General features: G+C 49.0%; 1 protein-coding gene across 1 annotated transcript in view; it reads left to right on the top strand.

The window, feature by feature from the left end:
• LOC138565822 (peptidoglycan recognition protein 1-like) overlaps positions 1 to 23,782 on the top strand; it is a 53,656-nt gene that overhangs the window by 9,614 nt on the left and 20,260 nt on the right. The window contains exon 2 of the mRNA XM_069643007.1: positions 7,331 to 7,532. Within this exon, the coding sequence (XP_069499108.1) occupies positions 7,331 to 7,532 (202 nt within the window). The remainder of the gene's footprint in view (positions 1 to 7,330; positions 7,533 to 23,782) is intronic.

Raw genomic sequence — 23,782 nt, 5'->3', positions numbered from 1 at the left:
ATTAGTGCAAGTGGCTCATTGCTTGATGTCATACTCAGCTTACTAGAAGCGCCTGGAGGCCTTTCACGCTGCCTTAGATGTGCAGTGCTACACAGAGCATCTCTTTAGAACGAGAATGCCTTTTGAAGTGAGGTGTCTTCTGAGCCAGCATATAGCCATTCATTCCCAAAGCCGCAGTCACCCCCTGCATAGCAGCACAGATCATGCTTTGGTAGAGCCCCCGAAACTTGAATACTGTTGACACTGCGACCTTGCTGGGGCTTTATGATGACGTTGTTGTGAGCTCAGAACCTTTGTTTCATAAAACAATACAGAAGGGCGCCCACGGGGGGCAGCGAAATGCAGCTAGAACAGATACGTGGGATTGGACCAAAAGCAGTACGTTTTTTTTACCTATCCCTGAAGGTCTATACTTTTTGCTTCATTTCGGAGTGTCTTAAGACTCCTACATAGAAGGCCATTATGGAAAATATTGTAAAAGACCGGCTTCTGGCGCGGGACGCGCGCCCACCCTGTGGATTGCATGTCCGGGGCATCAGGTTCTGTGCATGCATGTGGGTCCCACACACAGATTGTGTGCTTCGATTGATCAGAACATTACACTCCGATGCTTCTAATAATATGGCAATCACCCCGTGTTGGAGGGTGGACATGGCCGGTAATGCTCTGATTACTTACCGGTAATCTTCATTACTCCTAGTCCTACTCTTCCTCGTCACAGTACTTACTTCATGAGGCACCCGCCTCCGACACAGGACCTTCTTCTATTTCTTTAAATCCCTATAACTCCTCCCCCACATCCATGTCACTCAGTTTCATATTACCAAGCCGGAGCATGGGACCTTCCCCGCAGGGAGGGTGAGGAGGGTCGTCAGTACTGTGACGAGGAAGAGTAGGACTAGGAGTAATGAAGATTACCGGTAAGTAATCAGAGCATTACCTCCACGTCCACTCTTCCTCGTCCCAGTACTTACTTCATGAGGTATACCAAAGCATCAACGGGGAAAAGGTCCCAATGAGACAGAGCCAAAAACAGTGCAGCAAAACACACCCACAATAACTCTTAAATCACATCCCCATAGACAAAAACTCCAACCACGAAGGAACCAACCGCCGAGTGGGAGAAACTCAACCCATAGTGGTTGATGAAAATGCCTAGACCAGCCAAGGCGGCAGCCATACAAATCTCTTGCAGAGAAAAACCCTCCTTACATCGGGCCAGGAAGCCGCGAAACCCCTGGTAGACCGCCCCTGATTGTGCGCAGGCACAGGCAGGCCAGAAGCCACATAGGCCCTAGAGATCACAACCCGGAACCACCGGAAAATGGAAACCACAGATGCGTTATGCCCAGCCCCAGCCAGACCACAAGCAATCAGAAGACTATCAGATTGGTGGAAAAGGCAAACCAAGCCAAATACTCCAACGCGTCCCGCCGGACATCAATGTTAAGCCGAGCCACCTCCTCAGGCGTTCTTGGATCATGAAAGAAGTCAGGGAGAACCAGACCCTGAGAGGTGTGAAACCCGAGAGACAACTGAAGGGAGAAACTTCGGACCACACCCCGGCACCACCAAGTCTGGCAGCACCCTCAGGAAAGGAGCGTGACATAAGAGAGCCCCAATCTCCCCAAGCCTACGGGCAGAAGTGAGGGCAATAAGAAAAGCAGATTTCAGTGTAAGATGTTTGATATCAATCTCGGAAATGGGCTCAAAAGGAGGCCCATGAAGGAATCGTAATACAAGAGGGAGATCCCAAAAGGAAAGCCCTTTATCAGCACAAGGAGGGGAAGAAGAAAAACCCTGGATCAACTTCCCCACTAACACCTCCCCATCCAAGTGACCGTCAGAGTCCCCCAAAAGGAATTTCATGGAGGCCCGCTGAGAGCGAAGCCTGGAAAAACTGCCAGGCCCCTGTCAAAACCCCTCCTGGAGGAACCGAAGGATAGCAGAGGCCAGAACGCAGGGGAGGGACCCCAGACTGCCCATACCAGTCTCGGAAATGGCCCCAATGTCTGCCTAACACCTTCAGAGTGGAGGGTCTAAGAGCATCCATTTGGACTCAACTACAGGATCTGAGAACCCCTGAGATATCAACCTAGACTGAGCAATAGCCACACCGCCCATTGCATCCGATGGAATTGTAACCGCAGATCCCCTTGAAGGGGACACGGCCACCTCGGAACCAGCCAAGGTTCCTAGGAACAAAGCTCCAACAGAGAGGGGAGCCAACTCCGGCGGCACCAGAACAGAGCTAACAACAACACAGTCACCCTGGACACTCTGATGCGCCAAACCACCCGGGGCAGAAGGGGAATAGGCGGAAAGGCATAAAGGAAAACCCCAAGGCCACTGTACAGAGAGGGCGTCCATCCCCCAATCCCCTCAACCTGAAACCGAGAGCAGAAGAGGGGAACTTCTGTTGAGGCCGGGGATGCAAACAGGTCTAGAACCAAGGACCCTAATCTGACACAGGTCACCGCAAAGACCTGGGCCAACAGGACCAGTTCTGCAGAGGAGTGAAAACCGGCGTCTGAGAAGATCCGCTTGAACATTGTCCACCCTTCTGATACGTGAGGCCAGCAGACACACCAGATGAGATTCCTCCCAGGTGCCTATCAGCGCTGCCAGAGCATTCAAGGAACAGCCGGAACCCCTTTTGCAGTTCACATATGCCAAGGCCGTCGTATTGTCCGATCGGACCAAAAACCGCAGACCGTCCAGCAACTCCTCGAAGTACACCAGAGCTTGCACAATGGCACAACTCTTGCCAATTGGATGATCACCGGCTCTCCCCAGATCTCACAACCCTTGAGCTGAGAGGACCCCCAATGTATTCCCTTTCTGCTGGTGTTGGTAGTAGGAGAGGTCACAGGAGGAAGGACCAGGCACACCTCAGCCTGTAGACCTGAAACCCCCCGCCACCATAGCAGGGACACTCGCAGCGCTGGGGACACTGAAAACAAAACTACGAAAGCCGAGATGTCGGGAGCCAGTGGGAGAGAGTATAAGACACCAGGAGACGTAACCGAAGACAGGTTTAAGGAACTGGAAAACATGCAAGAACGCCACGTGCCCCGTAACTTCAGCAACAGGTGAGTCGAGACATACTGCCTTCTGAGAACCCAGCCCAGAACAGCCAGCAAGCGCCCCCCCTGCACAACATCCAGAGTACGCTCTCCCCAGACGTCCGGACAAGCAGTGCAGGGTCTTGAGACCCATAAGCAGGTGACACATCCTAGAAGGCATAGGGACCAGGAACACCCGCAAGTAGAAAACTTGACCCTGAACAGGGAGAGGAACGGGCAAGACGGTAACCCACAACAACCGTTCGGAGAGAACGGATCCCATGGCCAACTACTTGGACCGTGAGCTGGGTACCAAAGTCCTAACCATGCAAACCTGGACAGGAGGAGACAGGAACGGCAACTGATACCCCCTCCAGAAGGAGCCCATTACCCAGGAAGCCGAACCCCACCAGTCCCATACACCTCTGAGAAGATAGAGACGAGGAGCCAGGGAAAACCGCCAGTCACTGCACTTGCACCAGAGGGAAATCACAGGACGTTGAAACAGGTCTGCGCCACAATATAACAGCATGCTTGTCAGCCCACAAAAAGATTTGACCTATCAAAAGGAAGATACTGGACAGCCCAGAAGTCCAGCAGACTATGGCCCCCTCAGCCGACAGAGGAGCCACCAGGCTGGCGTCAAAAGGGCAGAGTACTGTCACAAAGCGGGGCAAAGCAATCCATCCCGGATAGCCGACATCAAAGGCAACCCCCTACCTGAGGTATGCCTATACTGGAAAACCCACTGAAGTGACATCCCCCTCCACCGGCACCAGGGGCTCTGAGAACCCCTCTAAGCACAGACATGTGCCACCATGTGCCCTATCACTTCCCACAAGTCTGAGAGGAGGCGTGAAAGCAACACGTCAGCACCGGAGGACCTAGGGCCTAAAAGAAGAGACACTGGGAACCCCCTGCATGGCCGTTACTTCCATGATCCTTTTCCATAATCCCATGCCGGACAAGGGAAAAGCAAATCAACTCCTTTGACTTTCCCTTGCGCAGTTTAGAGGAAGAGGACAGGACAAGGAGTCTGCGTCCATAGCTAGCACAGACCCAAACACACCACTAACACACCACATGACTGAGAGGTGGCTTGAGCCCTGTATCCAGTAGCTGGTAGCCCCATGCTCTAAATCGTTCCAATGCATCGGTCTAGGAAGGATGAAGGACCGAGTCAGCACCGCTGAGACTCGAACCCGAAGTGTAGACTATGCCAGGCCGGTACCCTTCCGGTCGCTTGCAGATGTGTCCAAAATCTGCGCCGTATTCACAGGCAGCACGCAAGGAATGCAGCCAACATCCGGTGCATACTGGGCTGTGTGTGTCTGAGGAGCTGGTGGTATGTGACATGTCTGTGACAGAACAGAGCCCCGCACTTTCAAATACTCTGTCACAGTCACCCCACGACAAGAAGCAGAGAGTCCTCACAACAAAAAAGGAAGGCTAGCCCATACTGCCAAGTGCTTGCCATCATTTCCAATAAAGATGTGTACACAGAGCACGAGGTAACGGCCTTTCAAAGGAGTCAAGATGGCCATACCAGCAAGAGAGGGGAAAACATCAAGCACAGTCCTCCCCTCTCCTTACCTTCCCCCAGAGAATGCAGCTGACATCCGGTGCATCCTGGGCCGTGTGTCTCTGAGGAGCGGGTGGTATGTGGCATGCCTGCGACAGAACAGAGCCCCCGCACTTTCAAATACTCTGTGACAGTCACCCCACGGCAAGAAGCAGAGAGGCCTCACAACAAAAGGGAAGGCTTAGCCCATACTGCCAAGTGCTTGCCATCATTTCCAATAAAGATGTGCACACAAAGCACGAGGAAAACGGCATGTTGAAGGAGTCAAAATGGCCATACCAGCAAGAGAGGGGAAAACATCAAGCACAGTCCTCCCCTCTCCTTACCTTCCCCCAGATAATGCAGCTAACATCCGGTGCATCCTGTGCTGTGTGTGTCTGAGGAGCGGGTGGTATGTGACATGCCTGCGACAGAACAGAGCCCCCGCACTCCCAAAGACTCTCTGCCACTGTCACCCCACGACAAGAAGCAGAGAGGCCTCATAACAAAAGGGAAGGCTAGCCCATACTGCCAAGTCGAATCAAGATGGCCAAAACAGGAGGAGAGGGGAAAAACATCAAGCCCAGTCCTCCCCTCTCCTTACCTTCCCCCGGGCCGTGCAGGACCCGGGACACAATGCTCACGCTGCGGTCCGGAGCCCAGCAAAGAACCGAGCGAGGCAATCCAGCTCAACTGTGACCCCAAGCCCCGCAGGGGGCCCAGGAGCAGTGCCGCACCTGAGGGAGCCGAGGGCCCCGCCACACAGCCCCCCACAGGGGGCCAGCAATCGGTGCTCCCTGGTGCCCCGCACCGGGAAGAAAAAGTCCAACCTGCCGGAGGCAGGAAAAATTTAAACTGAGTGACATGGATGTGGGGGAGGAGTTATAGGGATTTAAAGAAATAGAAGAAGGTCCTGTGTCGGAGGCGGGTGCCTCATGAAGTAAGTACTGGGACGAGGAAGAGTGGACGTGGAGGTAATGAGCCGCCAACCGAAGCAAGTACCTTGGTGAGGGCCGTGGGCCATTACTGGCCATGTTGACCCCTGACAAAGGGGGGCTAGCCATTCGCACCAGGGGTTTTGCACGAGGTGTGAATAGTAAAACAATCTTTTTAGGAGATGGGCTCTCCCGAAACATTTCATATAAAAGATGGCCACCACCATAGGAAAATGGACTCAGTCCCTTTTCAGTGGCAGCAGCGGAAGGGAGGAGGCCCGGGACTGGAGCACACAGGTCTGGCCAGTAGGTAAATTGGTGGGGTGGGGGGTATTTTATCTTTTTGGGTTGGGACAGAGGGTGGGGACGTGGGGAGGCAACAGGACGAAGTGCCCTGTTGCCGCCCCACAAGCAACATGGCGCCACCCTGGAAAGGGCCTTGGGTGGCTGGAACAGTGTTCCGTATACTGTGTATTCTCGCCCGCTGTTCCAGCCACCTGACTGGCTGAGCGGCCTTCCCCAGGTGCAAATCCATTGTATGCTTTTCTCTTTATGCAATTGCAAACAGACAGGCATGGTTTACAGGCCACTGCAAGATGTTTTCTGTTTTTATTTATTCCATGTAAACATGATTGGAGGTTTGCCTCAGCTGCCTATGAGTAGGGAGCAGCAAGCAGGGATTTAGTCATCCCATGATGCATCTGTGCTTTGTCATTTCAGATTGTCTCAAGCTGTATTGGTTATTTGGCTGACATGTTGGAAGTGCTTTGAGCTGCATTAGAGTGAGTCCTGCACAATGCAGGTGTTCAGCAGTGGAAGGGGCCCATTCAGGAGAGAAACTGTGACATGGTGATGATACAGCCCACAAGTGGGGGGGTCTATGTTTTCAGATGTGGCGTAAGGGAGCCCACAGCGAGTGGGGGTTTGATATTTGGTATTGGTGAATTGTAGGACTATAAAGGTATATGGTCTAGCGAGACTAACCAAACATAATTTATATACACTGGGACTCGTTCTTCCTGTCGTGAGGGGGCAGCGAGGGGGGGGTACTCATTGAGTAAATCCAGTGTATATTACATGCATGTTCTGTTCCCTCACTTTCCCTGTCTGCATTAGATAAATCGTTCAGAAAGGTGAGTATTAAACAGAGCTGATTTAATGTTTGCTCAGAAGGTTGTGACAGGTACATGTGTGGGGAGAGCACCCTACGGACCTGGTATAAATAATGTTTGGGGTTGTCACATTATCCCGGAGTACAGATGTTGAAGCTGGGGCTTCGCCTTCTGTCGAACTCTGAGCCCAGCTCATAAAGACAAACCACTGTTTGCATTAAGAGGGACATCCTAGCTCCCGTTTGGGGCAGATGTTCAATAGGGTTAAAGCCCTTGCCCCCAATCATTCCCTAGGGAAGTGGAGGCACAGGTTATCCTGCATACCACCTTCCGTATAACTCTAATGAAGACCCTCCAAACTTCACATAGACCTCCCCTTAATAATAATCTTGGACTAGAATTGCTTTAAAGGTGTAGAAATCCCAATCTGTAAAAATGAGCCTGATGAAGGTCTATTTATTTTTTAGAATGCACTGAAACATATCCGCTCAGACAATGGTCTGTGTTCAACAATAACTCGATAAAAAGGGGAAAGCTGCTCCTGTGTCTAACATCTCCCTTCCTCTCCTAAACAGCGTGCCCTTGTGTCTAACATCTCCCTTCCTCTCCTAAACAGCGTGCCCTTGTGTCTAACATCTCCCTTTCTCTCCTAAACAGGGTGCCCTAACATCATCTCCCGTTCACAATGGGGTGCTCAACGTGTGAACTGCCACCGGGCTATGGCGACACCAGTGGCCAACGTCGTCATACATCACAGTGCGGGACCGGCCTGCAGCAACAGAGCCCATTGTACAAGGGTTGTGAAGGGCATCCAGAACTACCACATCAACAGCCAGAAATGGTGTGACATCGGCTACAGGTTAGGACCTTGGGCCTGGGATCACACGCAAGAGGAGCTATTTTGTGTAAAGGAACATTGTCTCATGTGAGGTGTCGGGTGGTGAGGTACAGGGTCACAGGCACATGAGAGGTGTCGGTTGGTGAGATACAGGATCACAGCCACATGTGAGGTGTCGGGTGGGGAGGTACAGTGTCACATCCACATGTGAGATGTTGGATGTGGAGGTACAGTGTCACAGCCACATGTGAGGTGTCATGTGGGGGGCACAGTGTCACACCCACATGTGAGGTGGTGGGTGGGGCGATACAAGGTCACAGCCACAAGTGAAGTGTCGGTTGGGTAGATACAAGGTCACAGACTCATGTGAGGTGGCGGGTGGGGAGATACAAGGTCACAGCCACATGTGAGGTGTCGGGTGGGGAGATACAAGGTCACAGCCACATGTGAGGTGTTGGGTGGGGAGATACAAGGTCACAGCCACATTTGAGGTGTCGGGTGGGGAGATACAAGGTCACAGCCACATGTGAGGTGTTGGGTGGGGCGATACAAGGTCACAGCCACATGTGAGGTGTCGGGTGGGGAGATACAAGGTCACAGCCACATGTGAGGTGTTGGGTGGGGAGATACAGTGTCACAGCCGCATGTGAGGTGTTGGGTGTGGAGGTACAGTGTCACAGCCACATGTGAGGTGTCATGTGGGGGGGCACAGTGTCACACCCACATGTGAGGTGGTGGGTGGGGCGATACAAGGTCACAGCCACAAGTGAAGTGTCGGGTGGTGAGATACAGGGTCACAGACTCATGTGAGGTGTCGGCTGGGGAGATACAGAGTCACAGCCTCATGTGAGATGTCCGGTGGGGAGGTACGGGGTCTCAGCCTCATGTGAGTTGTAGGGTGGGGAGGTACAGTGTCACAGCCACATGTGAGGTGTTGGGTGGGGAGATACAAGGTCACAGCCTCATGTGAGTGTCGGCTGGGGAGATACAGTGTCACAGCCACAAGTGACGTATCGGGTGGGGAGCACCAGTGTCACAGCCACATGTACGCTGTTGGGTGGGGAGGTACAGCGTCACAGCCACATGTGAGGTGTCCGGTGGTGAGGTACAGTGTCACAGCCACATGGGAGGTGTTGGTTGGGGAGATACAGGGTCACAGCCTCAGGTGAGTTGTCGGGTGGGGAGGTACAGTGTCACAGCCACATGTGAGGTGTCGGGTGGGGAGATACAAGGTCACAGACTCACGTGAGGTGTCGGCTGGGGAGATACAGTGTCACAGCCACATGTGAGGTGTCGGGTGGGGAGGTACAGTGTCACAGCCACATGTGAGGTATCGGGTGTGGAGGTACAGTGTCACAGCCACATGTGAGGTGTCACGTGGGGTGCACAGTGTCACACCCACAAGTGAGGTGGTTGGGGAGATACAAGGTCACAGCCACAAGTGACGTGTCGGGTGGGGAGCACCAGTGTCACAGCCACATGCACGGTGTAGCTTAGGGAGATACCGGGTCATAGCCAGAAGTGAGGTGTTGGGTGTGAAGGTATGCCATAATAATCAGGAGAAAACACAAATCATAACACAGAATGATAGCACAATTATTATTCCATGAAAGCTCATCGATTTTCTTGATGGCAATGTGCCTGTTATATTCTGGAGTCTCCTCATCTTGTTTTAATTCTGAATATATATATATAACTCTGGGTCACACTTTTAGATCAAGAACTGCAAGATGATAGCTATAATTATTCTGAAAATAATATGATTACTCTTAGGATTTCCAAAAAAGTCACTATATTCACATGTCTTCTTACTAAAGCAGGATAAGATTGTAATATGTAAGTACAGACAGCATACACGAATGTGTGTAAGGTTATTATAATGGGTAACATAAGATGAAATACACTTCTTTTCTCTCAGCTCTGGTACCTTAAAACATTGTTCCTTGAGCCTATCTAAAAAGGTTCCAGGATAACTGCAAGCCTATTTATTCCTTATCCAATGTTGAAAGGTATTGGTCTCTAATTTTAAAGTGCTGCTGTGCTCTTCATTGTCCTTGTCTTTGCTATTGGCCATTGAACGAGTCTGCATGTGTGGAACTTCTTCTCTTGTTTCACTATCGGTAGTTGCAGGAGGGGTCAGGGTTTCTCCTTTATATGGTTTGATGTTGTGCAAATGCAACCAGGCTGTTCTTCCTTTCAACTTGCCTGCTGTAGGGGTAACTTCTTCCACCTCATATGGTCTTTCAAAATGGGGCGTACTCCAACTGCGTATAAACTTTCGTACCAGCACCTGGTCCACTGGGTACAGACTGGGTTGTTTTAAGAAATCTTCTGCTTCAATGGATTGATCGTCTTTGTCACTTCTCTTTGACCCCTTCTCTTCAGTTCTTGACCTGTTGAGACATGGAAGAAACACTTGCAGTCATTGTTGTTAGGTAATCATGCATCTTGTCACCTAGCATCTTCACTACACTCTGGGCATCAGTTTTTAACCTAGTTGGAGGAGCAAGGGGAGTTCTCATGTGGCATACAGTCACCAACTCATAAGGAGTTAGATGGTGATCAGTGCCAGGCTGGTTTCATAGGGCATATAAAGCAAGCGGTAGGCAACATAGTCATCCCTTCTTTAGGGTAATATTTATTTTTGCAATACTTTCCTTCAATAATCCATTTCATCTTTCACAGACGCATTCTTCTGTGGGTGGTAGATGAAAGAAAACGTATGCTATGATATGATAGTTTATATATAGCAGCTATAAACAATGTGTTTCAAAGCTTTCAAGGCAATGGAGGGAACAAGGGAAAATACAATGTATAAGTGACTTCCATCCTGCAATCCAACTAAGTCAATGCCTAGTCTGGGATGCCCAATGGAAGCCCTTATTTACATATGTTTATGTCAAGTTCTTTGAATCTGGATGACAAACCCTTATATAACGCTCCTCTCTTTGAATCCCCCTGACCTGACTGAGCCAAGAAGTAGGTTTGTTTTGCAAATTAAAAGGTTTATTGCAAACATTAAACAATACATATATCACACTTTTATGAATACATTAATATTTGATAGCACACTTATGAATATAACAGTGATCAACAATGGATAATATGACAGTAGCACAATTCTTTAATTACTTAGAAGTTGGTATAGGAAGGATAAGGTAGCAGAGACTACTTTTATGGTTCAAGGAAATGCAATAGTGATAAAGAATGTAGGCACAGAAATAAAAACTCGATATGGATTCAAAAAGAGATAATATGGTCACTTTTTCCCTTGTGACAACTCACTCCCCCCCTATGCAATATGAAGAGATGGAAATGAGGGCACACAGGTTTTCAGGAATACAATCAAAAGCAGTTCAGTTCCCGTCCCCCCCCCCAGCAAGCTTAGAGCAACCAGTATGCTTTTAAACAGGCAAAAATACTTTTAAATGTGATTTGCAATGAAGTGAGAAATATGCTAAAAATGATTTTAATTCCCTATAGGAGATTCAGGGTAGGTGATAGCTACTTTGAATTAGTTCAGGTCAACACTAGCAATGATTCATGAATGATTATCAGCGTGAAAACGAATTTCAGCAGTGGAAAGCAAGAAGCAACTATTTTGGCATGAGCTAACGTTTTAATTCGCAGCACTTTTTCCGAGTGCATAAAGCGCGATTACGGAAAAACTATAAGCTGTCGTTTTTTGTTGGAAAGCTGAGGATATTAGCTTTAAAATGAAAGTTAAATCTCGCTTCTAGGACATATGGTTCAAAAGAGGTAGATTTTCAAAAATAAAGTCAAGATTTCAGGATGACACTTTTGCAGCTTTGAAATCACAGAATGGACACATGATTTCTATGCAGTTCTGGACAGGTTGAAATGGTTTGAATAAGATTACTTTAAACTAAGAGATGGGTTCTGGACAGTTCTAGATACTCATAGTTTTGGAAGGAATGCGACCTTGTCACGGATCTGGTCAGGTTTGGACTGCGGTTCTGTCTCCACCGGACAGTCTCTGGCACTGGTTCTGCTCACAGCAGTCTGGTCTGGGTCTGCTTTCGGCACTGCACGGCTGTCTGGTCTGGGTCTGGATACAGCTCTGCTTTGTGGGTCTGGATATGGTTCTGGCACAGGGTTCTAGCCAGAATCAAACAGCTCGCCTGGCTGTTGAATAGTTTGGTTAGGTTGCTGGATTCTGGGGCCTCTGAAAAGAGTTCAGCTTTTGGGTTAGGCCCCTTTTCTCCGTGGTTCTATAGTTTAGTTCTAGAGTGTGGTTTTGGAGTCTATCTGGAGTCTAAGTTCTGGAGCCTAGAGTTTTTCTGGATATTGTCTGGTCCGGCAAAGTGCTGCGCAAGAAAGTGGAAAGAGAAGTCCCTATCTGGGTTTCAGTGGTTCTTTTTATGTGTTTCCAAAGGGGGTGTGGAGGCTGACTTTCTATGCCCAACCCTCTGAGGATCCTGATAGGTTAAAGGATTTACTGTGACTTGACTGGAGAAGGGAACAGTGAGTCAGAATGAGTCAGAGTGATGCTATGTTTATGGCTTGGCTGAAGTCCCACCCCTTAGCATTTACTTAGAAAAACAATTTTTCATAACCAGACATGCTTCCCAGATACACAAGTTGTTGAAATTACATGTACACTTTACAAATTAATTAAGACAGGTCTCTGTTCAACCCTGCTCTTTCGATGAGCTTGGGTTCAGAAATGACAACTTATTTGCAATTTTCATGGGTTTCGCAATATTGGGTTCGCCCCAAATCTTACACAGAGGTACACCCCCTCTCTGCGCATATTACTGTAAGTTTGCATTTTTCTAGTATGAACCCAGTGTCTACAATATTAATAATTACGGGGTTTGGCCTCAGAACATCTCACAACGTCCAGCTTAGTCTCAAATTGTGGGTGTATCTTTCATATTAAGAATCCCCAAATTGTACATTTCTGTCAGCTTGATACAATATTTTATAAGCAATTTAATAAAACATAAATTTTCTGGACTCTCTGAATCCACAGTGGTTTGTCTCCGCCCCTAGAAACTTGGCTCTGACTCAGAGAGATCAGATGTCTTGCCTTCCCCCAGAGCAGTTGCTCAGGCACACCCAAATCAGCATATTCTGTTCAATTGAAAGAGTCTATTGTCTTGACTGAGGTCAGCAGACCAGGGTGCCACTCTGCATCTGGTTAACATGACTGTGTGATTTCCTGTGCTGTTGCTGGGAAGGCTAGGTGTGGAAGCTTCCCGGGGACAGCCAGCCTTTGAAGTCTCAGCTAACTCCGGTTATAATTTAGCTTCAGAAATACAGGTCTCCTGTCAGAATTTAGATCGCTAGCGCCGGTCAGTGTCAAGCACCGGTATTGCACCCATTTTTTACAGCTGCCTTACCAGTAAGCAATCCTCAAAATATACTTTTTTCAAATATAGATACGCTTCTGTGGACCTCAGAATCATGTAGATTCTTGCAGGAGAATGATGTTGACCCCCCAACAAGAAGATGGGCCTTTTTAGTGGTTATGTGAGCCATGATTTTAGCAATTTTTGACATTAATTAAAATGGATTTTTACCAGCACTATATTCCTTTGCACTGATTTTGCTCTGTGGGCAGCCAAAGGATGGGGCTGGCAATGGTTTCCTGTATTAACACTGACAGAGGCAAGAGTGGATGATGGTCTATCTGTCAGGTTTTCACTGCGCACCATCTGGTGATTTCTGGCCAGCAGCATGCTTTCCGGCGGCCATTATGGTGTTTCCGCTGTCAGTAATGCACAATGATGTTGCAGGGCTTGGATGCGTGGGTGAAAACATCCCACAAGCCCCCCTCTTGTGATGGCCATTCTGATCTTTCATCAATGGAACTGGCAAGACTGGGATGTTCGCCTCATCTCCTTCTGATTCCGCAGATGGCAAAGTTCTGCATCTTTTCCTCCATCTGGCTGGATCAATCTGTTCTCCTCACCGGTCCTGATGGGAGTATTGGGCGGTACTCCGGGCCTCTCGAATCTTTGCTCCCGGTCCCCGGGTCATCCTCCTTGGGCAGTCTCCATGATTTTATCTCTCCTAGGATGACAAAGCAAAAGCAGCAGAGACATATTCGTAGACATTTCCCCACCACTATTAATTTAGTCGGGTGAACATATACATTTTTTTTTTAATCAGGAGACATTTGCATTCTTATCATTGTATTTTAGAGGCTATATGTGGAATATTTTAGGGTTGGAAATGTATTAATCTGGAGCGACCCCCTCTGGGATTCCAGAGGACTCCTCCAGTTGCTGCAGAGTGTGCCTGGGATGGCAACACTTTAGCTGATTAATATGGACCCCCTTGTCTTCCCCTTCCGCCAAACTGCCTTTGGGGATGCGGGTCTTGTAGGCGACTGGTGAGATCTTGTCTACAATCTCAAAAGGTCCCTTCCATGTAGGCAGAAATTTCCGCTGTTTGGCCTGGTTCCTTTGGAAATTGTATAGATGGGCCCAGTCTCCCACAGTGTATTCTTTCCTAGTAGTTTTTAAATCAAAGTGGGTCTTCATGCTATCAGCTGATCTCTCTAGATTTCGCTGAGCATAGGCAAAAGCATTTTGAAGGTGTTTCCTTAAATTTTCAACATACTCATGAGTTGTGAAGGCATTGATCAATGACTGCTCTTGGTTCCTGTAGAGCAAATGCTGGGGAAGCACCATCCTGCGTCCAGTCATCAGCTCAAACGGTGACATTTTAGTTGCAGATGAAGGGGTAGATCGGATGGCCATTAGTACAAGAGGTAAGCGAATATCCTAACTTGGCCCAGAATCTGGCACAAACCTTTTCAAGATGCTCACAATGGTTTTGTGTAACGTTCAACTGCACCAGAAGAGGCTGGCCTGTAATAAATGTGTAGCTTCCTTTTAACCCCCAGTACCTCCCACATCTTTGTCATTACTTTGCTGGTGAAATGGCTACCTCTGTCTGACTCAATCCTTTGTGGCAGACCAAAACGCGAAAAGATGTGGTTGATCATCAGGGCAGCTGCTGTTTCTGCCTTGCATTTTGGGGCCGGGAGACATTCCACCCATTTAGTAAATAAGCATGTCACTGTCAACATGTACTTAATGCCCCTAGAGGAGCGAACCACGGGCCCGATAAAGTCGACTTGTAAATCTGACCATGGCAGTGTCATCTCCCTCTTTTGGAGAGGCGCACGGTGTATGAGGGATGTTGGCTGAAACTGTGCACACACAAGACACCCTTTCAAGTATTGGTCGAGGTCCTGCCCCATGTGTGGCCAGTATGCAACCTCTCTTAAGATCTCAAGTGTTGTATGAAACCCCCTATGACCGGCGGTGGCTGCATCATGGCTGTGACTTAACATCAGGCTTCGGAATGAGGTAGGAACCACCCACTGATCATGACCCGCTTGGGATTTCCTTACCAACAAACCGTCTTGGATTCGGAACATTTTTGGACATTTCATCAACACTCTGAGGTCCTCTTTCCCAATGTAATCGGTATCCATCAGGGGAAAGTTCTCAGGGTCCTCAATGTGTTGGTAAAACTTACCAATTATTGGATCCCCTTTTTGAGCCGTAATCAAATCAGAATCTGGCGTCTCCTTACTTCATTGTGCAGTTGAAAGATCATTGTGAGCATTTGTCTGGGACCTAGTGATAGCAGTGACCTGGATTTCCCCCAACAGGGACTCAATTTCTATTAGATCCCCTTGGATGGCCCCGGTTTTGGCCAGCTGATCAGCTAAGTCATTTCCAGTTTTGTCTGGTCCCTCTACTTTGGAATGACCCTTGATCTTTTTCCAGTAGATGGTCATCCCATTCGAGGTGACCAGATCATCAATATTTTGGATTAACTTCCCATGTTTCAAGGGTTTGTTATTAGCACATAAGATGCCTCTGGTTTTCCAATTAACCAGGTGCTCCATGAACCCGTTCCGTACATAATCTGAATCTGTGATTATGACCAGTTTGTGGAGTTGATGTTGGACAGCAGTGAGGATGGCCTGATGCACAGCCATCAATTCTGCCACCTGACTACTTCATGGACCAATTTTGTATCCAGCGGAGGGTTCTGGGGCCTCATTCACCCATGCATTCCCTACGCCGGCCACAAGTTCTTTCTCCCCATTGTTGTCAACATGGTAAGAGCATCCATCCACATAAACAGTGGGCATTCCATCACACATGTCCTCTTCAAAGACTTTGTGGGGGGAATTGAGGTATGCCTCCATGCTGTCCTTGATTTTTAGGCTCTCATCCTCGAGACAGTTTTCTCTGGCACAATCATGCAAGTCAGCCAGACCTTGCGCGAGGGGACTCTTCTTGTTTTGGCCATATCTGACCTCCACAGGAAAGCCTTGCATTGACAGAATCCAGGAAGTCATTCGGGAATTACTCACATTTCCGGCCCGGATTCTGTCACTTTGGAGATATTGCAGAGGTTGGTGTGGAGTCTCCGCTATGATGTGTTCCCCCTGGAAAAACGGGCGGTAATTCTTCAATGCCCACACCGTTGCCAGGAGTGCCTTCTCACAATCGTTGAATTTTTCCTCCACAGAGGATAACGTTTTGCTCGCATAGGAGATTACTTTATTGACCTTGTCATGCTTTTGATATAATACTGCAGTCAAGCATGTATTAGAGAACCCTGTCTCCAAGAAAAACTCATTGTTTCTGACAGGGTAAGCTATGCAAGGCGCTTGTGAGAGGCTTCTTTTGAGCTGTCTTACTGCCTCGGATTGTTCTGGACACCATTCCCACTTGACCCCCCATCCCCCTTCAAGAGATGAATCAGGAGTCTGGTGATCTCTGCGTAGCCCTCAATGAACTTTCTGCTGTAATTAGTCAGTCCAAGGAGGCTCCTTAGTTCCCGCAGAATTGTGGGGTATTTCAGTTTCTGAGGTGCTTCCACTTTCTTTTCCTGGGGACAGAGACCCTGAGGAGTAATCTCATGCCCCAAGAAATTAACACGTGTTCTACACCACTGTTGTCTGAAAGGAAAGTTTTGCTCCGGCGGCCCTCAACTGTGTCAGAACATAACGGATCTCCGCTATGTGTTCCTCCACAGATGAACTTTTGATGAGGACATCATCTACATAAACCAGGTTACCCCTCGCACCCAGGTCGGGCATGGCCTTGTGTAGGAAAATGTTGAATTCATTGCCGGAGTTGAGATATCCGAAGGGAGTCCGGGTCCATGTGTACTGCTGGCCCCCAAAGGTAAAAGCCAGTTTGTATTGGTCCTCCCTACTGACAGGCACAGTCCAGTATCCATTGGTCAGGTCTATTGCAGCGAATACCTGTGACCCCTGGATCTGGGCCAGGCCTTGGTCAATGTAGGGAAGAGTCCATCGGGAAGTATGGACCAGTTTGTTGAGCTCCCTAAGGTCGGCGCAGAGTCTCCACTGGCCGTTTGGCTTCAATATTCCCAGCACCGGATTATTGAAGGTACTGTGTACTGGACGGATTATCCCCCGGGACTCCAGGTTCTTAATTATTTCCATAAGGGACTCCATGGATGTGAGAGACAAGCGATATTGCTTCACAAACACTGGAGTCATGCCAGGGTCCGTGGGAATTGTTGTTGTGTGGATGTCGTTGCGATCACAGTCATATGAGTACACCGCAAAGAGATCTTGAAAATCCAAGAAAACTTGTTTCAACTTTTGCTTCTGCTCCAGAGTCACACAGGCATCGGCTAGGTTGACTCTCTCTTCAACCATCTGCCTGAAGCCTGGAAAGACTTCTGGTTTTGCTATCTCAGCGGCCTCCACCAGCTGGGTGGAGAAGTCCCTGGCAGTGACGTCTCGCACGACCCAACAATTATGGACTATGCTCTTGTTGCCAATGGAGATTTTGAGCATACACCTGCTTGGCAGATGTTTGGAATTGGGTGTTTCCAGATCCATTTCCCATTTGTCTATCAGTTTGAATGTGGGAATGGCTGAATCTTTTGGGAGTGGGCGGAACATGGCTTCGCTGATGAAGCTCTTACCGTTGTTCACACACACTCGAGCGAGAACAGAGTCCTTCCCATCATTTAATTGGACAGGGATGAACAACTGCTTTCCAATTTGCTGAACATCAGCCAGGCTCTGAGCTGATTTCACATCTTTCTGGACTATAGGAGTGGGAATGTCTGATTGTGGATTGGTAAAGAATTTTAGAGTGTTTCCTTCCAGTGTGGAATACCACCCTGGTCAGAGTGCTGATTTGGACTGGAGGCTTCAGTTGGGAAAGGCAGCCCTCATGGACCTGGAAAATCACCTCATCCCTCCTGAAGTCGCAAGTCACATCTTCCTTACCATAAGGGCAGGAAGTGTACACCAGGAAGTCCCCCCATGCCGGATAAAGATCATGTCTGGTGTTGTATTGTCATCACTGTCACTGTCAAAACAGTCCTTGGGGATTGGTCCTAACAGTTCATTTCCTAAATCAATGGAGAAATGTCAGTCATCAACCGCCATTCCAGTAATGGTGCCTGCGGCTAGAGTGATACTCTTAAAGTCGCTGTTATCCACCTCTATTGGAATGGTGTCATTTTCTACATTGACTAATGGTGTTGGGTTTACCCCCAACCCTTGCTGTTGCAGAGAAGCATTTAGATGAATATAAGCATCAGGGTTGTTCAATTTTTGTCCTCTTTTAACTTTCACTTCCAGGGAGAATTGTCGGGTCCTTTCTGGGATGGTGACTTCCTCTTTAATCTGAATTTCAACTGCATAAGGTAGCAATTGAGCTGACCTAAATGCTTTTTCTGGATCATCAAAGCCCATGGGATTATCCGCTAATCGGGACCAAGCTTTGAAGTTTATTAGGTCCAAACTAATGGCAAAGCTATTGAGAATGTCACTGCCTAAGTAAAAGGTGGCAGTGACGTCTCGCACGACCCAACAGTTATGGACTATGCTCTTGTTGCCAATGGAGATTTTGAGAATACACCTGCTTGGCAGGAGATGTTTGGAATTGGGTGTTTCCAGATCCATTTCCCATGTGTCTATCAGTTTGAATGTGGGAATGGCTGGATCTTTTGGGAGTTGGCGGAACATGGCTTTGCTGATGAAGCTCTTACCGTTGTTCACACACACTTGAGCGAGAACAGAGTCCTTCCCATCATTTAACTGAACAGGGATGAACAACTGCTCTCCAATTTGCTGAACATCAGCCAGGCTCTGAGCTGATTTCACATCTTTCTGGACTATAGGAGTGGGAGTTTCTGATTGTGGATTAGTAAAGAATTTCAGGGTGTTTCCTTCCAGTGTGGAATACCACCTTAAACTGGAAGGAAGGTTGATTTTCAGAAATAGAGAGGACCCCCCATCACCAGTCTGTTGTCCTACTGCTATTACTGTCACGTCTGGAATTTGGTTGTTCTGGAAGTGAAATTCTACTTGGTCAGATTTTTGTTCAACCATGTGGCATGTGCAGTTTAAACTAACATGGTTGACACTCTGTTTTAATTTTATTGGTCGGTTAGTCTGGGTCCAGAGGACCTTGTTTACGCAATCTATTAAGGGTGACAACCTTCTCAGGAGGTCATTCCCTAGTAAACAAGGGGTGCCCTCTGGAGTCACTACTATGACCGGGTGTTTCACCTTGTGTCGCCCAATTTTAATGTCCAAATCTGCAGTCCCCTCGACGGTAATTTCCTTCCCGTCAAAGTTCTGAAGTTGTCCAGGAAGAGAGGTGAGAGGAATTTGGTATTTCTCCCCTCTTCTCGAATTTAGTTCATCAAAGGTCCTTTTGGAGAGAAGGGTAGCTTGGGATCCAGTGTCCACCAGTGCCAAATTGTACCCTGCCCCTGTACTTTTACCGGGGCATAGTATCTTCCCTCCTTCTCCTCAAGGGGGCACAGATAATGCACATTATTTGACAACTGGTGGGCTAAGTTTTTGGTTTTTTGGTTTTGGACATTGAGAGAGAACAGATTTGGGCAGAATTCTGTGAAGAGACTTGGGAATCTGAAAGAAAAAGTCGGCAACCTGAAATAGGATATTCGAGTTCCCCTGGTTCCGGTTCTGGCCTCCCCATTTTTGGAGGCAGTCACCAGAATGGGTTTGAACCAGGGGATTTTGATGCTGTTGGTTCTGGGATGAGATGATGGGCGGCGCTAGCTCAGTCCCCACATCTACCCAGTCTGGATGTGAATCCCTTGGGACCCATTTTTCTTTGGGAGGAGTTCCCCCATCTCCGAAGCAGACGATCCTTTTCCCAGGATCCTTTGAGGATCCCTCTCCCTCAAATGGGAAGATCTGTACCTCCTCCACAAACTGGGTCTTTTTGGGTCCTTTGTTTTTCCTACCTCCTCTCTGCTCCTTGGGTGGCAGACTTTCAGGGGTAGGAGATTTTGTTTCCGGTTCCTGGGTTTCCAGGGGCTGTTTACAAGTGGGAAAGGAAGCTTCCTCCAAGGCTTTACACCCCCTTCCCCTTGTGCCTCCTCCCTGGGAACAGGTGGGTTATCGGAGTGCTGTTCCCGTCATTGTATTGGAGCACCAGGCTCAGAGTTTGGGGCATTCTGCACCGGCATGCTCATCTGAGGGTTCTGTTGAGCCCTCAGCATGTGACCCAGATCCCGTGCCATATTTTGGACATGGCGCTCTATCTGTGAAACCCGCTCAGGCTGATACGGGGTTCTGTTTTCTCCCCTGGGCTGATCCCGGGAAGGGTAGCTATCCCTTCTCTGGTAGTACCCTGGGTTGGGAAGATTTGGGTACCCCTCCACCCTTGGCATCCCCTCTCCCGGATTAGGTGGTCTGGGCTCAGGGAAGTGGGGAAAGAAGGATGGATGATTTTGGGGTTGGAAATTGGGTGGATACCTGGGGAAAAAGTTCTGCCCAGGATTTGGTGAATTTCTGCCCTCCTGGGGGAAGTTAGGAGGGAAGTTCCCTGGGTTGGGTGCCTGGTTGGATCCCCTCCCCTTGGGCTGGAGGAGTCCACACATAACCCAGGATGGGTCGGTTTCCCTTGTAGCGGGGACTTACATAGTCAGGGGAGCGAGGGACCCCATTTGTGGGACTACCTCCTTGACTCCCTGTCTGTGACTGGCCCGAGGGCCTTCTGGGCTTAGAAGTATTCGGTGCAGGCAGGTTTTTAGGCCCCCCCATATCCAAATCTAACATGGAGGCAACCTTTACCTGTGCCACCTTGGCAGCAGCAGTGTTGCTGATCGGTTTGGGACTTTTCTGGGCGTTATTTTTATTTTATATGGGTTTCTGCACCTCATAGATTCGGGTGGCCTGTTCAATGACCAGCCTAGTGATCTTTTCTCATGAAAATCTCTCACTAGCTGGGTCATTATGTATTTGGGCAAGACATGGAAAAACGTATTAACAAATTCTTTGCTATCCGTGCGCACCCTTTTGGTAGTCTGCGCAAAAGCACGCTTCAACTCCTGCACAAATTCTTGTGGGTCCTGATCCTCCCCACATTGCAAATTGTAGGCTGCCTTGCGAGCCTCTTGGGGGTTTCGGTGAACAGAAAAGTGTTTCAAGATGGCCGCCCTATATGTGGACCATCTTGAATGGTTTTGGTCGTCCAGCCCCGCAAAGAAACTGGAGTATTCTGGGGAGAATGTCCGTTTTACATACTGAATGCAGCTACTGCTGTCTTTCAAATGGAAAGTCTCCATCATTTGCTCAAAGAGCACCAAGTGCTCCCAAACAGAATACTTGGCGTTCTTATGATAAGGCGTGATGACGCTCCTGATTGCCTTAATCTGCTTTAAGGGGTCCTTAAGCAAGGCCCTTTTTGTCTTATTGGCCCTTTTGGTCCGGGTAACCCTGGTCCATTCATCCTCTGACTCAGAAGCACTGCTCCCAGAGGTGCCTGTCTGATCTTCCAGGTTTTCCCGGATTCTGCAAGCCTGGGAATGGCTGGCAGAATGTGGGGACCTGGTCTCCTGTGTCCTGTAATGCTCAGAGGAGTCTTCAGATCCCTCCTTGCTGCCCGAATTTGATGGGTTTTCCCCCCCCCCCCCACCACTGACCTAACTGGGCAGAGGTTTTCAGAATGCCCTTAGAGGGCCTACTCTCTCGGGGTTCCCCACTAAATTTCACTGTGCTTGGGCGCCCATACCCGGATGCTCGCCCATCCATTCCTGGGAGCTACTGGCCTATGAACCCCATACTTTTGGCTGGATAGTAATCTGCCATCCCCTTGGCCCTGGGCTCCTGTGCACCACGGGACATGGGGGTGGCAGAGTCCAAGGACTGGGAGAGATGAAGGCCTCTGGTACTAGGGCTTCTGAGGTTATGCTCAGGAGTTTCTCTTTCCCAGCGCACTTCATCTCTGTCAGCCCCTGCTCCCTGTTGCAATGCAAGAGCCTGCGCTTTCAGTGCCTCAGTTAAGGCCTTACTAGACTCTATCAGTCTCTCCTGCATGGCTACCTGATGCTGGAGCCTATCATTGTGCTGGCAGAGAGCCTCATTCTCTCTCTGTGCTTCCTTGTTTGTCCTGGAGTACTGGGCCAGTCTTTGCTGCAGGAGGGTTACCTCCTGAGTCCCATCCCTACTGGCCTGCTCCTTTCTTGCCAGAGCCTCTTCCACCCTCCTGGCGTGCTCTAACAAGTTCTGATGCTCTTTTTGGAGGTCACCCAGTCCCTGGAGGGCCAGGTGATTTTCTTCCATTTTCCTTTGTAAGTGGCAGACTTCCTGGCCTAAGGTGTCCCTTTCCTGAGTAAGAGCCTGCATCTGTGCTGCCAGGTCGTCCCTCTGCCTTTGAAGGGCACCAGCTTTCTGGCGCTTAAACTCTGCCTGGGTATCCAGGTCTTTCAAAATCAAGGTATTGTTCTCCTCTTTTTCTTTATCCAATTGACTTTGCAGGGTGGCTACCTGCTTTGTGCATGCCCTGTTGAAATCTATCTGTTGCTCCAGCTTTTTCTGGCTCTGCAGTAGGGAGTCCAAACCTTCTTGTTTGCTCCTTCTGCAAGGCCAGAATTCTGGTATCCTGGTCTGCCCTTTCCTGTTGCAGGATACCCATGTCCTCTTTTATTTTAATGATATACTGTCTACTATCATTTTCTGACTCCTGGCTCCTCTTGTCATGATGCCTACCCCCGGGGACCCAGACCAAGTCCAGCAGCCCCGGAAGCAGGCATCAAGCTGTTACCCCAAGCTAGCCCAACAGCCCCTGCTAGGGGCTATTTGGGTGCAGTCCTGGCGTCTATGGTGCCAGGCTCATATGGAGAGTCAGTCCTGGTGCCATAGGCGCCAGGCTCATTGATTAAAACTTACCTGATGCAGACCATGCTGCAAACTTACCTGATGCAGACCATGCTGCAAGAGCTCCAAGCCAAAAGGGGCTTGGAAGGGACTACTTTACCTAGGGACTATTTTTTACTCGGGTGGGGCTGGGGAGGAATACTTACATGGGACTACTTTGGGGGCTATTTAAACCACGCCCGAAGAGCAGAACACGCTTCGCGTTATTCTGCATCCAGCAACGTAACGCTCACCGTGCCTGCAAGTCAGCATCCAGTCTTCTGCCACACCCGCCTCGAGTCTGGAGCGCCTAGAAAAAGGGAGAAAGAAGGAGAAGAGGTTAGAACAAGAGCAATACCTTTGATCCTTACCTGAATTCCCGATCCACCGCGCCTTTGAGCTGGAAGAAAGAAGTTATTTTATGCGCCGCCTCGCCTGCTGCAGTGCCGCGCTGAACCAACCGGCCTTCGCAGCATTTTCTCATTCCACTGCATCCTTCTGCATGTTCTCGCCGCACTCTGGCACCTAAGGGGTGGACAAGAACAGCAAGGTGAGCCAAGGGAATAAACAGCGGCAATATTAGTTACCCCCCATAGGCTTATGTGATTTTACCACCGGGGGTACTATTCCTCTTCACGGGTCGGCGCAGCTTCCGCTGCATCCTCGCCGAACACCGGCCCCTAAGGGGAAACAAAAGGACAGCAAGGTGAAACAAAAGGACAAACAAGGGGAAACCTCCTCTCCACAATACCGCCGGAGGCATTATTCCCTGAGACTTCATATTTTCTCTCAGCACCTGAATAAGGGAGAAAACAACAGGTTACATACTGACATTATTTATCGAACTGTGTTGGATAATACAAATCCTTACCTGAATATTACCGGTTGCCACGAGGAACTCTTTGCTAAGGTCAAGCTCCAACCTGCAAGGAATCGGACAAGAGTGAAAGTCAGACATTTGAACTCTTACGAACTACATACTTACGGTATCTTGCCGGATATCTCAGAGTCAATATTGTTCTGGAACTCACCAATTCCCTCGAGCCAGTGAAGCAACTGGTTATCTACGCGCCCCTGCGCTCAACGCAGGATGGAGAGCTCATCT

This window comes from Ambystoma mexicanum, chromosome 2p (genome assembly GCF_040938575.1).
Source record: "Ambystoma mexicanum isolate Mex_15411 chromosome 2p, UKY_AmexF1_1, whole genome shotgun sequence".
NCBI classification, from domain to species: Eukaryota; Metazoa; Chordata; class Amphibia; order Caudata; family Ambystomatidae; genus Ambystoma; species Ambystoma mexicanum.
Note: the sequence above shows the minus strand (reverse complement) of the source record. Positions and strands in the feature narration are given on the sequence as shown.